The 18,949-nt window shown below is 43.1% G+C and overlaps 2 protein-coding genes across 14 annotated transcripts; one reads left to right on the top strand and one right to left on the bottom strand.

Annotated features, from left to right (window-relative positions):
* Window positions 1-704: 704 nt before the first annotated feature.
* Window positions 705-6,358, top strand: fam113 (family with sequence similarity 113; the record flags this gene model as incomplete). Its single annotated transcript, XM_080486718.1, has 8 exons — window positions 705-786; window positions 1,603-1,684; window positions 1,840-1,919; window positions 2,010-2,242; window positions 2,347-2,497; window positions 3,492-3,738; window positions 3,874-3,945; window positions 6,219-6,358. Exons 1-8 carry the CDS (start codon window positions 784-786, stop codon window positions 6,356-6,358), a joined length of 1,008 nt encoding a protein of 335 aa, XP_080342844.1. The 5' UTR covers window positions 705-783.
* A 496-nt stretch (window positions 6,359-6,854) lies between these two features.
* LOC308124055 (dynactin subunit 1-like) lies at window positions 6,855-18,239 on the bottom strand. 13 transcript variants are annotated; one of them, XM_080486844.1, is made up of 32 exons: window positions 18,122-18,238; window positions 16,301-16,366; window positions 16,027-16,221; window positions 15,833-15,914; window positions 15,720-15,751; window positions 15,535-15,555; window positions 14,963-14,986; window positions 14,464-14,550; window positions 14,006-14,158; window positions 13,820-13,843; window positions 13,214-13,411; window positions 12,916-13,120; window positions 12,750-12,828; window positions 12,491-12,650; window positions 12,295-12,399; window positions 11,589-11,780; window positions 11,386-11,502; window positions 11,136-11,288; window positions 10,879-11,039; window positions 10,630-10,798; window positions 9,843-9,911; window positions 9,530-9,742; window positions 9,278-9,439; window positions 9,059-9,190; window positions 8,845-8,970; window positions 8,618-8,760; window positions 8,354-8,520; window positions 8,129-8,247; window positions 7,740-7,935; window positions 7,585-7,658; window positions 7,412-7,501; window positions 6,855-7,334 (listed from the first exon to the last, which is right to left on the bottom strand). In XM_080486844.1, exons 2-32 carry the CDS (start codon window positions 16,340-16,342, stop codon window positions 7,197-7,199), a joined length of 3,828 nt encoding a protein of 1,275 aa, XP_080342970.1. In that variant the 5' UTR covers window positions 16,343-16,366; window positions 18,122-18,238; the 3' UTR covers window positions 6,855-7,196. The 13 variants fall into 13 exon arrangements, with proteins under 13 accessions (XP_080342970.1, XP_080342965.1, XP_080342972.1 ...); XM_080486839.1 differs by lacking the exon at window positions 18,122-18,238 and adding an exon at window positions 17,292-17,414; XM_080486846.1 differs by lacking the exon at window positions 13,820-13,843.
* Window positions 18,240-18,949: the final 710 nt, after the last annotated feature.

Raw genomic sequence — 18,949 nt, 5'->3', positions numbered from 1 at the left:
CCTACAGTATCAAATTGCATGCAGACTTTTTAAAGGTATTTGTAGTCAATACTTTAAATACTCTTATTTAAAGTTTTATTATTGCAAGTAGAGATGAAAATCAATAGAACATTGATATTTTAGATACCATCGCAATGTATTGCTGCATTGATTCTCATGTTAGAATATGAATATTTGCATTGTTATTATTTATAGATGTGTGTATCTATATTAGAGTTAGAAATTATTTTTCCTACTGGTTGGCTGAAACATTTTGCTGATACAAATGTGATGACGTTTCCCAGAGGTTGAGTTGTCTTCATCTGATGGGTGATATAATTTGGAAAATACATTATTATTATTATTAGTCGTAGTAGTAGTAGTAGTAGTAGTAGTAGTGTGGATTTATTCCCCGTGAGATACTTAAATGACTGTCGGAATTATGGAACACAAGTTACAAGATATGAGAAAGCTGAGGTCAAGGTTTCCTTTCAGATACACTACGTGCATAATTTCTCCCACAGTCCATGAACGCGTCTTGATCTCGGACGCACCTGTAGGTTTTGACTGAAATTTCCCTCCTTTTATTTTGGCGTTGGAGCCTTAAAAGTTTCCTCATTTTTGGAAATATTTTGTACCCAGTTGATCCCCCCCTCCCCTCCCCCCTCTCTTTTAATGTCCAACTGAATGAGCCATTGGCAAACGTTAGCCACGTTCATGTTTTAAGGAATTATAATAATAAGCGAAGAAGAAACCAGCGGCTTGGCGAGCGACGAAGTGCTAATCTAGCCCCAAAGTGCAATCATGGTAAGTAAGTTTTATCAAGTGACAATTTAGGCCAAGGCTCTATTATTTGGCTGGAGGTTAAAGTCTTCTAATGCTACTACTGTTCCGTCGAAAACATTTCGACACAAAAGGTCTAATTTAGGGAACTCAACATCCCCAATGGTCTGGTGTTTCGAATTAATTGATTTCCCTGTTACCTGGTGACCAACTTCCTTTAGCGTGTCTTGGTGCCGCTATCAGCAGGCATTAAAAAGATGCTCACAATGGGTACGACACTTCAAGACTTTATGGCAAATGTGGCTAAACGGTGTTCAGGACAGCTATTAATTTCTGTCAGGTTTTTTAATATTCGTTATTAGCCGCCAACGGAAGTCGGTGACCAGTTAACACGGAAACCAGTTAATCCGAAACACGTGTCAAAAGTTTATATTCTTTTTTTTCTGCAGGAAACTTTACAAAACCAGCCAAACGTGTAAATTCATTTGTGTTTTCATTGTGAATCGGGGCAGGCAATACATGTATAAAGCTCGACAATGCTGAGGTTGTGTAACGTGCATAAGACAATAGCTTTTGGGAATTTCTTTCTTTCTTTCTTTTTTAATTCTGTAATTTGCACCACAAGGTACCACTGGCTTTACGTTGATTTTGTAGTCCTTTTCAGTTGGAACTTTTTTATTGATCCAAAATATCAACATTTTAATCGGGTATAATCTGCACCACAACAAAGAAACTTTAAAGTTTAAATATAAAGGTTATTATACTTGGATATGCTGGATGTGGCCTCTGAACTAAATTGGTTTATTTAAATTTTTTAATCATTATTATTATTTTGGACAGGCGGAGATGAAGAACTTTGTGAGCCACAAGCAGGCCAGCCAGCTGCTCCACAACAAGTTTGTAGTAGTGTTGGGAGATTCCAGTGAGTATAAGTGAAATGTACCTCTTATTAATAATCTTCTTTGATTTGTTCAGAGCAGGTAGGATAACAGTTACCTTCTGCTGATGAGTGAAATGACAGGTAGATGAACTAACTTAAAATCCTGTTTGTTTGTTTTTTAAATATTCCCCCATCAGTTCAGCGGGCAGTTTATAAGGATCTTGTTCTGCTGCTGCAAAAGGAGAGATATCTCACCCAAAAACAACTCGGATCCAAGGCAAGGACTAACAGACAGACATTTAAAAGGCTTCCACATCTTGCGTCTCCTGTTCCTTGAGGCCTTACCTTTCCAAACTTCCCTCCCCAGGGCGAGATGAGCTTCGAGCAGGACTGCCTGATAGAAGGAGGCTGCCTGAGCAAGCTGCACAACGGGACGGCGTACAGAGAGGTCCGACAGTTTCAGTCCAGCCACCACCTTGTGCGCTTTTACTTCCTGACGCGCGTCTACTCGCAGTACATGCGGAGCGTCCTGGAGGACTTCCGTCAGAGTTTGAAACCGGATGTAGTGATCATCAACTCCTGCATTTGGGATATTTCAAGGTGGGAAGACGTTTTTTTTTTCTTGTTCTGGTTCATTAAGGAGCCACTGCCACTGAGTATGTCGTGCGAGATCCAGGGCCTACCTAATGAAGCTGGTTTTGTAGATACTCCCGCGACTGGACCGGCGACTACATGGAGAACCTCCACAGGTTCTTTGAGGAGCTAAAAAAGATCCTGCCGGAGGAAACGCTGATCATCTGGAACCTCACCATGCCCTTAGGAGAGAAGATCAAGGGAGGCTTTCTGGTGCCCGAGGTGCGTCGTCTCCAGTCGGTTGCATTCGACCTGGTTATGGATTGTACATAGTTGTACCTGCTCCTTTTTTTTTTTTTTTTTTTACTGGATAATGGCATCAAATGATGCAGAAATATTCTTTTGATTTTGAAATTCTTTATTTCATTCAAAAGTAAAATGAAATTTAAAAAAAAAAAAAAAAAATTTGGCAACGAAACTTCCAATTCAACACATTTTGACTGAAAAGGAGCAGAAGAGAAGATCACTCTTCTAATATCTGCCCCTTAGTTGCCTTTCGATCGCTTTACGACAGTCTGATAATGTTCAACCTCCTAAATATTTACAGATATTTTTAAGTTTTTAATGTGCAGTATTTTAAAAAAAAAAAAACCATAATTTTCATGTTCGCACAAATCAAATATCCAACACCTCATATTATTTATATTGAAATCTGATTTTCACACTTTTTGAACATTACAGATTTTATGCGTTTCTTGAATTCTAGGAGAGTTCCTGACTCATGACAGTTCGTTCCATAGCTTTGGAATTAAAGCTGTTTTTTTTTTTTGTTTTTTTTTTTAAAGATGTTTGTTCCTTCCAAATTATAGTAAATATTATGGTATTGTTTCAGGCCGTCCGTACATCCACCTTTTATACTATTACACACATTTACTTTACTCGCATTCATGCATACAAGCAATTTAGAGTCAATAATTAACCTCAAATGCATCTTTTTAGACTGAGGGAGAAAACCAGAGCTTTGACACTCTCACCTTGCAGCCCTGATGTCAATATTCATACCCATTCGAAGTAATTAGCTGAATTTATAATTTATTAAACAAAGTGTATCAGGCCTCCTAAAAGTCCAACTTAATTTTTGTTTTAATCTAGTATATTTACCATTTTGTTCTATAATACCATTTACATTTTTCTACTCTCTGAACCTCTATGGCCCATTTATATTTATTTTATTTACTTTGAAGTGTTATTTCCGTCTCTGAATCCTTCCCCTCAGATTGAGCACATGGCTTCGCATCTGCGCTACGACGTGATCGAAGCCAACTTCTACAGCGGGACGCTGGCCGATGCGTACAAGATGGATGCGGTGGACTTCCACTTCCATTTCCGCTTTTCCCTGGAGCGGCGGCGCAAGGACGGCGTGCACTGGGACAACGTGGCCCACCGCAAGATTACGTCTGTGCTGCTGCAGCATGCCGCGGAAGCCTGGGGCGTGGCACTGCCCCGTTCACTGGCTGCCAGTGGTGAGAACAGTGGCACACACACACACACACGCGTAGATGGAATTCCCCATCGTCCTGGTTCAGGTTTGGTGTTTTCTATATGTGGACGCTGATCAGGCGAGTGTTTTCTCTCTACTCACATGTGCGTTGTTGCAGAGCACACCGTGAAATTGGCTGAGGTTCAGCTCTCAGCCAATACCAACAAAACCAGTGCTCCAAAACACACAGGTAAGAGACACTGCGATTGAACATCTACGGACTGGACGTCATACAAAATACTAATTTTACTGGAAGTTTAGTCATTGTTGTTGTGATTTCATCGCTCTTAAATCTGGATCATCGTATCTGTCAGCCGCTTTTGATCCTGTCACTTTAACGCCGACTCATGAAGAGCGCGTGGAGGAGAAAGTTTGTGTTTATATGTAGAGATTAAAAGTACAGAACCTGAACGCTCTGATACGGTAACGTTGCAATACTGCATTACCTGCCAAATCTTTACATTTCTTTTTCTGTCTTTCCCATGATTCACTTTGACAGATCGCCGCCCAACGAAGACCAACAGCAACGGCCACAGGGGGGGCTCACACTCCCGATATCATGGCGACTTGAGGAACCCCCCAGCGATACTGTACTCTCCCCCCATGTACAGACGTGTGCCGCTCCCTCCACCACCCAAATCATCTTACAGATTTCCAGATGTAATCGGGCGTTTTCGAAGCGGTGAGTTTTTTTTGTGTTTTTTCTCCCAACTCTTGTTATCAGGGGCGCATCGACAGATGGTGAGAAGAATGTCCACACCTTCACTCACATTCACGCGCAATATAATTCCCCAACCTCGTGGTTTCGGCTTGCTAATAGATGAAGCTGGGTTGAACTAAACAGAGTTTGACACTACTGATCTAATATTAACTGAATTGTAGACTTCATTTTTAGAGGATCGTCTGACGTTTGAAGACTGTGTAGTTTTCATGTTGGGCCACTAGTGGGTGCCGTTGAAATGCTATCACTGGTCACTTTCAACTATAAAACTCAAAAGTTAAAGGAGAATCTGGACTGGGAGTCATGACACTCTGGAGGAAGCTTTGTTATTGTCCATCTACTTGCCCGTGTGCAGAAGAATTATTTACTACAGCCGCGGTGCGCATGCGCAGTAGCGGAAAAGTTGCCTTTCCCTCCGTTTCCATGGAGACGCTGTCAGACGTTTTCAAACCTTCCAGCTTGGGAGCCGATTTCAGTGTCACTGAGCACCATTGTCTTAAAAATGGACACCCAAAACCCGACGTAAGTTTTCTGTTTCATTTGAAAAATGTACACAGTCAGCTCCCAGTCCGGCGGAGCCGCTAACTTTACAGCGTGGCGTCTTTGCAGGTGAACACGCCGCGTGGCAACATTTGAAAACGGCTTGTGTTTTATCCATTTCAGACATCTGCCTTTAAAGATTGAAGGTGCTGATAATGTTTCTCCCGGCTTTCACTTCCCGTTTGAGAAGGAAAACATGCGCTGCACAGATAACCCAGCGTCCCCTCACCATTAGTGGTTCTATCGATACTGGGGACTGGAATATCAACATTGCACCCTTTCGATAAATTTTAATATGTGGCCGATTTCTGATATTTTTGCACATCCACAAAACAGATATTTTCTATGTACGGACACCACTCTGGCAAGTATTTTCTTATTAAAATGAGCAGTGCACCTTGCTCCCAGAGCACACGGTGGAAGAGATTCAGGTCTCGACCAATAGCGACAAAAACACACATGTAAGACGTCATGATGACGGTGTCTGGGTGGATGTTCGTTCTATTTAACTGATAGAGCAACATGCATTAATACAGTCATTCTGCTAATTAATTTTATTAAACAATTTTTATTTCAATTTATGTTATATAAATATATAATTCTATGAGCAGCAGCAGGGAAGACAATACTCATTCTTGACTCAAGTAGAATTACAGTTTCCTGTTAAAAACGTGCTCTATTTTCTGTCATTCCCATGTCATGGCAGCAGCATGGCATTATCCGCCTATGTTGGGACGTGTCCCCCTTCCTCCTCCACCTCCACCATTTTACAGGTTTCCATTTGAAAACAGGCCTTTTCAAATTGGTAAGTACATAGACTCTGGTTATCTGGGGCACAGTGTAATTGTATTTAAATCACAGTACCTAGAAAACAACTGGAGGACGGGTGTAAATTAAGGAAAGTATAAAATTATAATCATCCATGTGCACACACAACTCTGAAAACATTCATTGTCCGGCCATGCAGCTGTTTAAACAAATGGTGTTCACAAGGTATAGGGAAGAAGTGTGGAAAATGCACAAGGTGTTTTCATTTTCACAACCTATTTATCTGTTTACTTACTGGTTGGTTGCTTTCTTTGCTTCACTCTTTTATGTTTTGAAATAAAACTTGTGGTGTAATGATCGACTGCCTTTCTCTCGGTAAGCCGGTGTCTGAGGTTTGGCGTCAGCGTCTTGACATTTCCCCTCATGTTTTGCAGATTTTATCCCCGGGTCAAACTTCAACTTTGAGCCGTACAGGCAGTATCCTCACCAGGACGTGTTGAGGAGCCAACACGCCTCCAGGCACCACTACGCCCCGTACTGCCCTCGCAGACGTGACAGATACAACTACTACTGAAGCGTTGATGTGCTACAGTCGTTCGAATTCAGTTCACGCTCGGTTTCACCTGTATTATTAGTCGATTTTACCAGTGTTGTGTTCTTATAACGCGACCAGTTGTTTTAACTGCATGTCATTCTTATGCAAGCTATTAGTATTTGGTTTTTGTAAAAGTTTATACGGAACATTTTAGATTTAATAATGGACTTTGTCTCTGTTGCTAAATGTCAATAAAGTTTTGTTCTGAAACTCGTCAAACTTTGGATTCAGCTGAGGCAGTCATAAGTCCTTTTACAATTTTTATCAAGAGGTTACTCGAAGCGTCTTTTTGTCTTGGTAAGCTGGCATGTTAAAGCATTAACTATTAAAGTTGGAAAAAGGCATAATGCTGTTTCTGGAGTGTCTATGGTTCTCCCTGTGCAAGCATGTTTTTTCAAAGATTCTTGAAAAATGCATGTGGGCCTCATGTTTGACACCCCTGGTTTAAAAAATAAAAAAGACGAGCAGACAGTTTCCCATTATAATAAGTCACGTATTATAGTTTAAGTGATGCATACTTTTATTGTCAGAATTATTACTAATAAAAAAGACACAAAGGAAGGGGAGAAAGCTATGGGATTGAAGTTTAACAAAAATGACTTGTTAGGTTCGCCGATTTCCGTGAGGAGGCGTCAGGACTGGCACTAACTTAACATGTTGCCTTCATAATGTGAGTCGCGGACTTTAAACGGATGAAGCAACAAACAGATGCTCTACTGAGGGACGTGCAAAGCAAAGTTGGCTAAAATAAAGAATGTTATAGTTGAGGACGAGCTGGAATGAGACGGTGGACGTTGCTTTCAGCCGGGACCGCGCCTCACACCATGAGGAGGCGGTGCACTTGCTGCAGCTGCTGCTGGGACAGCACGAGGCGGTGGACTTGCTCCTGGCCGCGGGTGCACGGGATGGCGACGCGCCCCACAAACACTGTCCCTCCCTGCTTCTTGTCCTTTGCCTGGGGGAATCAAACACGCCATACATGTGAGGGAAGACAACAACTTGACACATCTAGAAACTGTACTGCGGCGATACCTTAACGAAGGAAGAGACTGGGAATGTGGCGAAGTCCGAGGTCGCCTTCGCTCCGGGGTGATACGACACCACGTGCTCGGCCACCTCGCCCTGTAACACACGGCTTGGATTCAAGTTTCTCCGCGTGGGGTTTGAATTACTGTTGCAAATACGTGTTGTGGAGGACGTGTGACCTTGAGTTTGTCCAGGGCGTCGCTGAGGCTCTGCAGTCGAGCGGTCTGCTCCAGCAGCTGAGCGCTGGCGCTGACTGTGGCGAAAACGAAACGAGAAGATGAAGCCAATCCTGTAAGAGCAGGAAGACGCTCTCCTCACTGACGCGCTCGCTCACCTGTTGACTTCCCGGTGATGTCCACCACTTTAACCTCTGAGCTGAGCTTGAGCAGGGTTGCCAGAAGCTGGTCAGTCCTGCGGTAGATGCCCGTGTTGAGGCCCTCTGGGGGCATGGAGCTCGCCTTGGGGACTTGTGGAAGTCTGGGAGGGCAGAGTGGTGGCAGGGAGGCCAGCTGAGCTTTTATCTTCTCTGCCTGGAAGAAAGACATTTTTTTTTTTATAAAATATGCGACATGGAACGGTTACTAAAATGTGATCGAATGGATTAGAAATGTGGATGATCGACTGGTTTCCATGGTAACAGCAGCCGGGCTTCCTTTTTCGTTGTTTACATCAGCGAATTAGAACTTATTGGTTTATGTTTTGTGGCGTCTAATTCCAGTGTACCTTCAGACGGTTGTTTTCATTCTTGAGATGTTTAATTCCGAGCCTCTGGGCCTCAACCTGCTGCCTGAGCAGAGGGGAATCCACCACCTGCATCGGTCCTGCCATGGATGGAGACATACCTGTTTTATTGACGGGGGGGAAAAAAAAGAGTGGGAGGCATTTAATCATAATAAGTGTTTGGCTTAAACTGTGTAGATGATCATTATTAAGATAACAGCAATTCACCTCCTGGAGATCCCTGAACAATAGAAGCAATCCCCATGCCAGGTTGGCTCCGGAGTCCTTCAATAGTCATCTTTGATTGATTATTGATGCGTTGTTTCAGCTCCGCCTTCTCGGCCTCCAGCTGGTCAATATCAGCCTGCAGGGCATCCATCGTCTCCTCAAACTCTCTGCGGGTGAGAAAAGCGAGGGATGGGTGAGGAAGTAAACGATACGATAGAGGAACGGAGAGGTTTAAATCTTTCCCCCCCTCCCGAGTTTTCTTACTTCTCTTTCTTTTTAAGCAGAGCGAGGCTCTCGTCCAGTTTGGTCTGAATCTTCTCCACCCGTTCGTCGGCGTCCTTGGTGGAGGTGTCGAGCTTCTTCTCCAAAAGGCTCAGACGGACGTTGGCCTCGCTCAGCTCTTCGCCCTGAGGGGGTGAGGAACATCCGGACACATTACAGCCGTTTTATTCCGCTTTCCATTCAAACTTACTCCTTGCATCATCCAATACCTTAATCTTGAGGGACTTCTTCAGCTCCTTGATGACGGTTTCTCTGTCCTCTAGTTTTGCTCCCAGGCCCTCGGCGTCGGTCATCTCAGCCCTGACGGTGGACGCTCTCGCCTCTACTGGAGGCGTCTAATGGCAGGATTGGCCAGTGGTCAGAGGGCGAGTTTAACGCATCTAAAATGTGCAAAATATTCACGTGGAAAATTGCATGACATACCTTCCCCTGTGGTTTTTCAGCATCGTACTCTCCCTCCTGCATGGCTGTGGCCATTTTGTTCATTGTGGTGATGACCGAGCTGCACGACTGTCGCAGGAACTCGGGGCCATTCACACCTTGTGTGCCATAAACCTTTAAAACGGAAGCAGATTGTGACGGAAGAACAAGACGGAGGCAGGCTCTGCGATTTGCTCAATCTGTAAACTACATGACGCGTACCTGCTCCACAACCTTGCAGGCGATATCCTCCAGCCTGAGCGCGTTGAGACCCTCCTGCTCCGCCAGGGGAGCGATCATCTGAGCTCCGGCTGCAGCCACTTCCTGGAGCACCGCGACCACGCGGGTCAGCTGGCGTCTGCACTCTGTCAGCGTCTCCGAAACCTTCGGATGACACGCGGACGTCAGTCCAACCACATCTCCGGTGATTACCGAATCCCCCAATACTCAACTTCAAACTGTTTATATCTATACCTGTGATCCAAAATTGAGAGCCGCGGGGACTCCGGCGACATCCGTCCCAGGCATACGGCGGCGGATCTTCTTACAGAACTGCCTGATGTCAGAGCAGGACGTATCCAGATCCTTTAGAAGAGCCGAGAGTCCAGAGTTGTCCTGTCCCGTGGTCAGGAAAGCCCTCAGACGAGACACCTCCACCCCCATGCAGTCCAGGGCACTCTGGGTGAACTGGAGGTGAGAGAGAGGGTTGTTGGTGTTTTCAGATTTCAAAACCAAAGTTGTTTTTTTTTAATTAAAATGTTCTTTAAAAAAAAATCCTCTCACACACCTTGATGTGGTCGGCCAGCTGCACAGTGCAGTCTTCAGCTTGATCTGCCAGGTGAACACTAAATAGTTGCTGGAAAACAAAACGGATGTTTTACCATTTTAAAAAGGTCTCGTAACGGAGTAAAATCACATTTTGTCTTTAAGATGTCAATTTTACTGGATAGATAAGGATGCAAGAGCATAGTACGTTTAAATATTGACTCAATGTAATCCGTTACGCATCCAATATGATCTAGGACAGCAGCTCCAAATCTAAAATCCCAGACGATCTCCAAGGAAAAAGAAAAAACATTACAAGGGATAATGTTGAGGGGATAATTCATGGCAGGGTGACGTACTAGATTACATGGACTACTAGATTACACAGATTATAATGAGGTCCAACAATATCCACATCTTTTATTGTTTTTTTCTTAGAACTCTAATTCATTTTTACAATAAAATAAATAAGAACAGACAAGCAATTATTCACATGCCTGACATGTTCAGCAGAGAATGAATGACTTACCTTTTTCACTGTGGTTGTCTTATCAGAGGCCATGACTTACTTTCATATGACATAGCGTTAATTCAGAGGATTCCTAATATGCTTGAACCCATTTGGCCAGATTTTGCTCCTGACAATCTTTACACAATAGTCACAAATCCCATGCTTTTACACTAAAATGCTATTTAAATGTGTGTTTTCTGCAGAAATCACAGGGCCACAAACATATCCAATAAAGTAGCAAGGGAGTTTATGTAATTGTGCCTTTTCAGAGAATTCCGTACTACAACAGACAAGTTACCTGATAGTATTTGATGGCTTTTGTCAGGGGTTCCACTTGAACAGTCTCATCCAGCTGGTCTTTATGCAGCAAGTCAATGAAATAATCCAGAGAGCGCTCATGGAAGCTCATTTCAGAGTAGAGTGTACCCATGCGCTTGAAAACCTCCACGGTGCAGTTACTCAGAGCCCTGGAAGCAGAAGACAATTTTATCATTTTGCCGTTTTGATTTATTTCCTGATTCATGGGTGACGTAAACACTGAACTGACTGTTCATATTTGTGCAGGGTGGCCTGCAGCAGGCTGAGGGAGTAAACCAATCCTGCAGCGAAGCTTCGTTGTTCTCCTGGAGCCCCTCTCAGACCGGCTCCCTGGGCTAGGTTCCCATTCAGGTCAAACTTCTCCTGGGCTTGTTTACTGATCAGCTCAGCCTGCACACACACACACACACACACACACACACACAACCTCAGTTCCAAAACACGCCAACCACAACAATTCAAATGACGTGTCGTTCGGGCTGATACCTTGCAGATGAGCCTGGGAATGAGCAGCAGCACCAAAATACAGTCGTGGTCTCCTCCGTGACGGAGGAAGGAGTCTGGCATGAAGGAGGTGAGCAGGGAGACCTGCCTGTTGGATTGAGCCACTTCCATTTTTCTCAGCTCCATTTCAATAGCCTGGAAACACAAGAGAGATTGTGATATTTAAAAAAACCAAAAAAAAAAAACCAATGGCATTTCTCTTGAAGCAAACTTGGCAGCGAAGCTCTCCTACCTTGGCATAGGCCTTGGTCTCAGCAAACTTGATCTTGAAGTCAAACAGCTCTGCGGGTGGCTGCTGAACTTGCTCTGCGCTTGCATTCTGCTGACTGATCAGCTCCCTGTTGGCGTCCTAATGCACAGACAAAACCTTCATACAGCGGCAAACTGCAGAGCCCACAAAGTGTGCTTTGGTTGTCCCCGTTTCTATCCACCTACCTGAAGCGAGGTGGTGAGCTCTCTGTATTTGTTGATGGTCTGCTGGTAGTCGGCTACGGTCTCCTGGGCAGCCTCAACTCGTTTATCTGCTTCTCTGACTTTCCCTGCGCTCAGGTCCAACTGCTCCCTCAGTTCCATTTCTGTCTCTCTGGCATTCTCCTGCAGCTCGTCATTCATCTCATTGATGGCTTCCTATTGATACGGGGGTAAAAAAAAAAAGAAAAGCAAAAGATGATTTTAATCCCTAACTACTCCATTTATGTCCATTCGAGTGCAATTTTTTTGCAACTCGCAATCATAAGCTTTTTACTCTTCCTTCTGCAAGGCTCACATCTTTTCCATCTCATAATGAGGATATTTAAACGTGCAATAATGTTGTGCGTATTGTAATCACAATATGATTTTCAATAAATAACATTTAAGTAGATGATGTTACGGTGTTTGTGTTTTGACAGTTTTTCTTCAATATAATAACATAATATCAGAAGTGAAGCAATATATTGACTGTTGTTTTTGCTTCTCGCTGCTACTGGAGTCTCTACTGTGCATGTTTAAATCGCAGTAATGATACATTTGTGATATGTTGTACATCTTACTGGAGCCAATCCCAACTAGCAATGGGTAAACAGTTTACCACATCCACTCCGATGCTAAAAACATTGAATGTGACTTTGAAAAAAAAAAAAAAAAAAGTCAACACACTTACCAAATCAGTGACGGTTTCTCTCAGCTCTCTGACTTTCTCCTCCAGGTCCAGGTTCCTCTCCGTCAGCATCTCCACCATCTCCTCTGACCCAAGAGCAGCATCCACCTGTTACATGGACACAAACACACAAGGTAAAAATTTTCGAATACAACCTTAGTTTTTCTTAACAGGCCTCTCATCTCTCCTTGACTTGTACCTGCTCCTTGAGTTCGTCAATAGTAGCCTCGGCATGTTTTACTTCCTCCTGCAGCTTCTCTTTCTGGGTCCTCAGAGTCTCCAGCTCGGTGTTCTTCTTCTCCATCTGCTTCTGCAGCTTCACGTGTTCTTGTTTCTCCGAGGTAGAGAGGTCACGCATCCTGAGGAGACGCAGGAAAGCATTTTTTGTTGTCGTTTCCGTCTCGTCTTCATTTCTCCTTTTTTGAGAGCGAAGGTTAAGAGTTATGCCTTTAACTGACCTGACCAGTGCCTCTTTGAGCCTGCCGTTCTGCTCCTCCAGCTGTTTGACTTGGTAACTCGACGCAGCTCCATCAGAGCCTGAATCGGTGAAAATGAAACGAGAAGATTAGTCAAAAAATAAAAGAGATGCAATGGGAGGCGTGTCAGTTAGCCGTTCAAACCCACCTTTCTCTGAAATCTCATGCCGCAGGATTTCCAGATCCATCGAGATTTCCTCCACTTTCTCTTTCAGTGAGTCCACCTCCACTTGCAGAGACTCTGCTCGCTCCTCAGCCATCTCTTTGTCCAGCGTGGCCATCTCAATGGCGTCAGCTGTGTCCGACATCTCTTCCATGTAGCGGTCCTTGCCTTCATGCGCCTCCCGGGCTTCCTGTGCGTTAGAGAGAAGAAAAAAAAAGGTGTTTTATCTTTGTGACATCAGACCGTAAATACTGTGACAATGTTGTGATTGACAGTCGTTTACCTTCTTCGCCTCTTTGAGTTGTTTCTGCAGCTCGGCCTGCTGCTCCTGCATTTTGGTCTTCCACTCCTGAAGCTGCTCCAGCTGGATCTTGTGCTTCTCCAACTCCTTCAGTTTAGCCTTGTCCTCGGTTCGCTTCATCTTCAAAGTCTCCAGCTTCTCCTCCAGGTCCTTGACTTGGGCCCGCAGGGATTCTTCCTCCTATGAAGGATAGATGGGTGGCGTTAGAGGTGAGGCATGAGCAGAAAACTGAGAAATTATTGAGCCTTCAGATTATATTTTAAAGGTGCCTAAGAAATGTCAAAGCAGATCAAGCACCCACAATAGAGACCCAGAAGAAACATGTCAAATATAAATAATCAGCCTTGGTAAAAACATTAAACACCATAGAAAACCTGTTTTATTACCTCCAAAGACCACAGTGGGAGTGTTGTTTTTTTTTTTTTTTTTTTAAACCATGCACCATTATCAATAAAATTGATCTTGCTGTTATTTCACAACTATAGTTCTTATTGAGAAAGTGTGATGAGGTGTCGCTGACGTTGAGCTTGTTAGTGAACTCATGCCAGGTACCATCAGCATGCATGTGGCCACATTTGAAAACTCTACCTGCTTGGAAATGGCAGGTTCCACCTGGTCAAACAATAACATGGATGGAACAGGACAAAAAAAAATAACAACAGATGAGTCAGGTGGAAAAAATATGATCTAAACAGAGACGTCACACACTGACAGTGAACCACAGCCTTGTTTTGCTGATGCTGAACATGTTCCTTCCATTAGATGAGGACTTACTTTGCTTGGAGTGGCCGGAGCTGAAGCGGCCGGCGCCGCAGGAGACCCGCTGGGCTGAGGCACGACGGGAGCCCCCAGAGCGCCCTGCTGGGAGGACAGGCCCGCCTCACTGACATCACCAGACAGAGAGGTTGAGAGACTTTCACGTGACGCCTGTTGACAAATGGAAGGAGGCGTCAGGCAACGGCAGGAAGTGAGTGGAAGAAGTTAAAGAAAGAAGCGTTTCTGCATCGGATACTGTGAACATGCAAATCTAATTTAAAAAAACAACAAAAGAAATACCCAACAAGGTCCTGTGAGATAAAAAAAAAAGAGACGTCATGTGTCTTGCAGGATTGAGTATACACCTTCCCAGTGTTGACAGACACCAGTGCACCATTACCCTGAACCACAACAAACCCAACACACCACTCCCTGTGAAGTGACGGCCGTAGGTTTTCTGACGGCACAGAGCGTACCGTGAGCGACTGGCTGGGGCGTCGGGATGTACGCACAAGAAGGGAGGGGAGGGAGGAAGCTGGTGCGAGCTGAGCTGGGGTATTCCACTGTCACGGTTTGATCACAGACACTGCATTAGGGCTTCAGTGAGTTACGTGCAAATTTTGATTTGTAGGGGTAAATATGCCGTTTCTGGAAAATACCTTGTAATCAGAGATGCTGAACATGAATACAGAACTCAACAATGTTCTGATTCTAAAGTAAACTTGTGTCTAATTCATTAACTACAAATGTTTATCTTGTGAAAACTGCTCCGCCTATTTTAAAATTACTAGAGAGTACCACTAAACTCAAGCACTTAAAATGTAAGAAGTAGGTAATTCCAGATCCTCAGGTACAAATCTGCTCCAAATTGTCAGTAAAAAATTATCTACGTCAACCATGAATCTGACTTAAAAAATTAAAATAAAAACAGTTCAGTGATATTGTTTTGATGCTTGCAGACCTCTCCAGGCTCACCTTTCCAGAGCGGCGGGTAGAGGACTGGAGGGGAGGAGGAGGAGGAGGAGGAGGTAAGATGCAGAGAGGAAGAATGACACAAGCGCGCACACACACACACCCACACACACATTCAGCGGTGAAGCAAGATAAGAGATTAGCAGCACGTCATAATCATACTCATGGTTAGTTTATATAAGTGTTGATCCCATGCACCGTTTAACAGCAATTCAAAGACCAGTGACAGCGACTGACTCCCGGCAAGTAAGCCTTTTAAAATGGGAATTCATGCAATAATGAAACAAAAGAAGACCAAAATGTCACTCAAGAAAATGATGAAATCTCATCATGGTGACCTGGACTTGTCACTATTTGGACCTGAACACAAGATGCCTTTAACAGAATAAAAAAAAAAAAAAGAGCACATAACACACCAAGAAAACACAGAATATGTTAATAAAGCCGGGGAATGTCTGTATGTCCCGTACAAACGTCCACAGATGAGAAGGGTAACTCAAAAGATGATTGGTCACATTAGTGCAGTTAACAAAAACCAAGGCAAAGCAAAATGTGCTGTTTTGGAATATTTCTACCTTCTTAATGTTCGCTGGTGTCTGCAAAGATTCATTAGAGAAACAAAAATAAAACACTGACGCACTAAAACAGAAACTTGACAGCATTGTACAGGAGGGTGAAAAACAAAAAAGAGTGGAGATACATAATTTCGACACCAAGGAAATCATTCAGAAAGGGTCAGGTCCAGGATCTGTTTGCCTACCTGCTTGGTTGTTCTGGGAGTTTCAGGAATATCTAGAAATCAACAAATTACAAAATGACCATCTATTCTTTGATGCATTGCTTCAGAAACATGAGTGTCTCGTCTCCACGCACCTTTTTGCCTCAGAAACCTTGTTGTGCCAGAATCAGGAGTATCCGGAGAGGTGGCACTGGATCCATCTTCGATTACCTGAAGCTGCATATGGAAGAACGTATCTTTTATAAAAAGGCCTCTTATGAATGGCCATTAGACATGAAAAATGTGGATGACATAATATACATTGATCCGTTCACCAGAATTTACTAACCTGGGACTGTCTGACAAATATCCCATGATTCTCCTCGCAGGTGAAGTAGCGTTTCCCCTGCACCGTGCCGTCATTCTTGCCTTTGGCCTCATCAAGTATGACGCCCACCCATTTCCCAGTGGCGAAGAGGGTCGTGCCAATGTAAGCAACCGTGCCACGCTGACCCTTTCCGGTCACCTCTACTTTGGATCCAAGCTGCAGGACAAGGGGAAAGGAGACTGTGAGTTGCCACAAACAGACTCTTTTGTAAGATCTGCATTGAAAAGTGACCGACCTTTGGAGGTTTGCCACTCTCCACTGTTCCGCTGCTGCTCATTTTGCTGATCAGTGGGCTGGTCAGCTGCAGGATTTGGGGAAAACAAAAAGGTGAAAAGGTGAGGAATTGGTACAAAAAGAAAGAAAAATGGGGGTGATTAATTACCATGGCGAGTGCAATATATGATGGAGGAAAAAAAAAAAAAAAAAAGGCAAGGTCATTGTATACCAGAGAATTTATTGTTTAAATTTAGGAAATTCCTAAGGCATGGTGTCCTTTCAAGTGTTAACCTCGGGTCAAGTAGACAGGGTGAAAGATAAATGTCAGGGGAATGTTTAATACCCTTTAATAGACCCGAACAAACAGCTTTGTTTTATGTGCGACAGTAATGGCCAATATTTCTCCCTGCTCCCAACGGTTTAGAGCAACAGTGAAAGCAAGTTCTATCTAATAACAGGACAGTCTTCAGGGAGTGCAGGGAAACATGCTCGTGTAGTCATATGTCCTGGACCACAACACATCTCAAAATAAATAAGCCGCACAACAGACAAAGCAGCTCATTCAGTACAAACTAGGGCGAAGTGAGAGTCACAGGGACATGTGAATTCATGCAGTCTCAGAAATTCGAACCAGCGGGCAGAAAATCAGATGGGAAAAGTCGATTGCGTCTTTGCAGCAGCAACTGCACGACAGGATTTGGCTCATTTCAGTAAAAGAAAAAAGAAGCTACTTCAAAACAATCCATTTTAATTTGTACAACCGAGTACATCAGTAATGTTATCTTAACAGTATCCTTCATTCGTTTTAAAGATCTAGATATGTTATATCATTTGATTTGAGGAAGCTTCAAGATGTGAGGAGGTGATTCCTACATCCATGTTGAGGTAAGTGACGAAACAAATTTACTTTTGTACCTGCTTATCTCCCCATGATAAATATGTCGTTTTAAAAAAAGACTAAAGACATGCATTAACCGAAATGATCACAGATAAGTGCCTGTATTACTCACCCTGGGGGTATAAGAGTGCCGTCTGCTCAAAGCCATATTTAAAAAACTATATTGGTTTCCAATACAGTGCTAAAACAAATATCCGGTGCTAATATTCCTCTACTTTCACATCTCTTCCTCTTCGAGAGAGAGAGAGAATAGACAGATGAGGGGAGGGATCTCAGGGAGGGACGTCCCAGCTTATTTAAAGTAAGACAGGGACAAAATACGGTTTACAGAGTCTCTGAAACACTGGGATATTCACAAACTCAAGGAAGAGTAGAGAGGTTACTGTTTCAGTTCCTTCAGAATTCATGAGTGATTCATTCAGGGAACAGTCATTTAAAGATTGAAAAATATTTCTTGTGACATTAATTGTGATTAGATGTATTATTTTCTGAAAAAGCCATCTTCCATCCATCAATCAATACTGAGGGTCACAGGTTGCTGGTTCCAATCCCCGCTATCTGGTTCAAGGCAGGATACACCCTGGACAGGTCTCCAGTTCATCACAGGACACACACACACACACACGCGCGCGCGCGCGCACACAGAGAGATCACGCAAACTCCCCACAGAAAGGCCCCGGCCGGCATTTGAACCTTTGACATTCTCGCTGTGAAGCGAAACCACTAACCACTGCCCCACTGGTAACCAACATCGTGAATTAAGAAGGAAAATAAGAATTGTAACCAAACATAGCCAAGCTGTTATGAGTTTATGTGCATAATCTGACCGATCGGCTGCTAATGTATTTACAACAGCTTCAGCGAGCCGGTGGCTCAAAATCCGGTTTATAACGCGAGAGACAAGGTCATAACAAGCAGACTTCGTGTGTTAAAGTAGTTTACCTGAGATATGCAGAGACTCCTGACCTTGTATTCAGCTCTATGATGTGACCATAGAAATATCTATTCTGTTGTCACTTTTTAGACACCCGTCTCTTCCTGTTTCCACACGTCACTTCCGGAACATTGACGGAAGTAGTGTCCCCTCTGGCAGCGCACCTTATTACACCTACCTTTTTTCCCCCCTTCTTTTCCAACATTCTCAACTTCAATTTAAATACATTTATTACATATCCATAAATACGTAAATACGACATAATAAGACTAATTACAAATTCCTGTGTTATTCATATTAGAACATTTTGTAAATTATATCGACGTGTGGATGGTATACTATGGGAAAGGGTTTGGCCCCTCCTTAATAGGTACTTGAATAAAGTTAAGGAAACCTCTTTTAAATGTAGCCATAAAATCTATTCAATTAAATATTATACAAAAGACAAATTCAAGAAGGATATTGATGCAAATTGTAGCTTGTGTAATGGGTGCCCTGAAACAAATATTTGTAATTGTGTGATTTCTTTCATATATCACATTACTTTTTGTGGTGGGAGAATATGTTGTTGCGATATATACCTTTCTTGCATTTTGTTGTTAGTTTCAGTCTTCTATGCTTATACTAGTGACCGCTGAGCTCTGTATATATTATTATTTGATTTACTTATTGATATTTTAAGTTATACGTATTCTAATAATAATAATAATAATAATAATTCTACTAACCTGAAAAGTATTTTTATTACTGATGCCAAACTATTACATTCATACATGTAATCTGACATATATTAAAGCAGAATAAAGTTGAAATTTGTGCTGATAGACGGAGGATGC

The sequence above is a fragment of the Lipophrys pholis genome (genome assembly GCF_963383615.2).
Source record: "Lipophrys pholis genome assembly, chromosome: 18".
Taxonomy (NCBI): Eukaryota; Metazoa; Chordata; class Actinopteri; order Blenniiformes; family Blenniidae; genus Lipophrys; species Lipophrys pholis.
The sequence above is the reverse complement of the archived record's forward strand: the minus strand, read 5'-3'. Positions and strand labels throughout refer to the sequence as shown.

Bases quoted from the DNA above. Each gene is read 5' to 3' on its own strand.
- LOC308124055 (XM_080486839.1), bottom strand. From the start codon at position 17,327: ATGGCTTTGAGCAGACGGCACTCTTATACCCCCAGG. The intron at 9,912-10,629 runs GTAACTTGTCTG...TTTGTTTTCCAG, and splicing joins AAGCCATCAAATACTATCAG to CAACTATTTAGTGTTCACCT. The intron at 8,248-8,353 runs GTGAATTGCTGT...TCAATAAAACAG, and splicing joins TGTTCAGGGATCTCCAGGAG to GTATGTCTCCATCCATGGCA.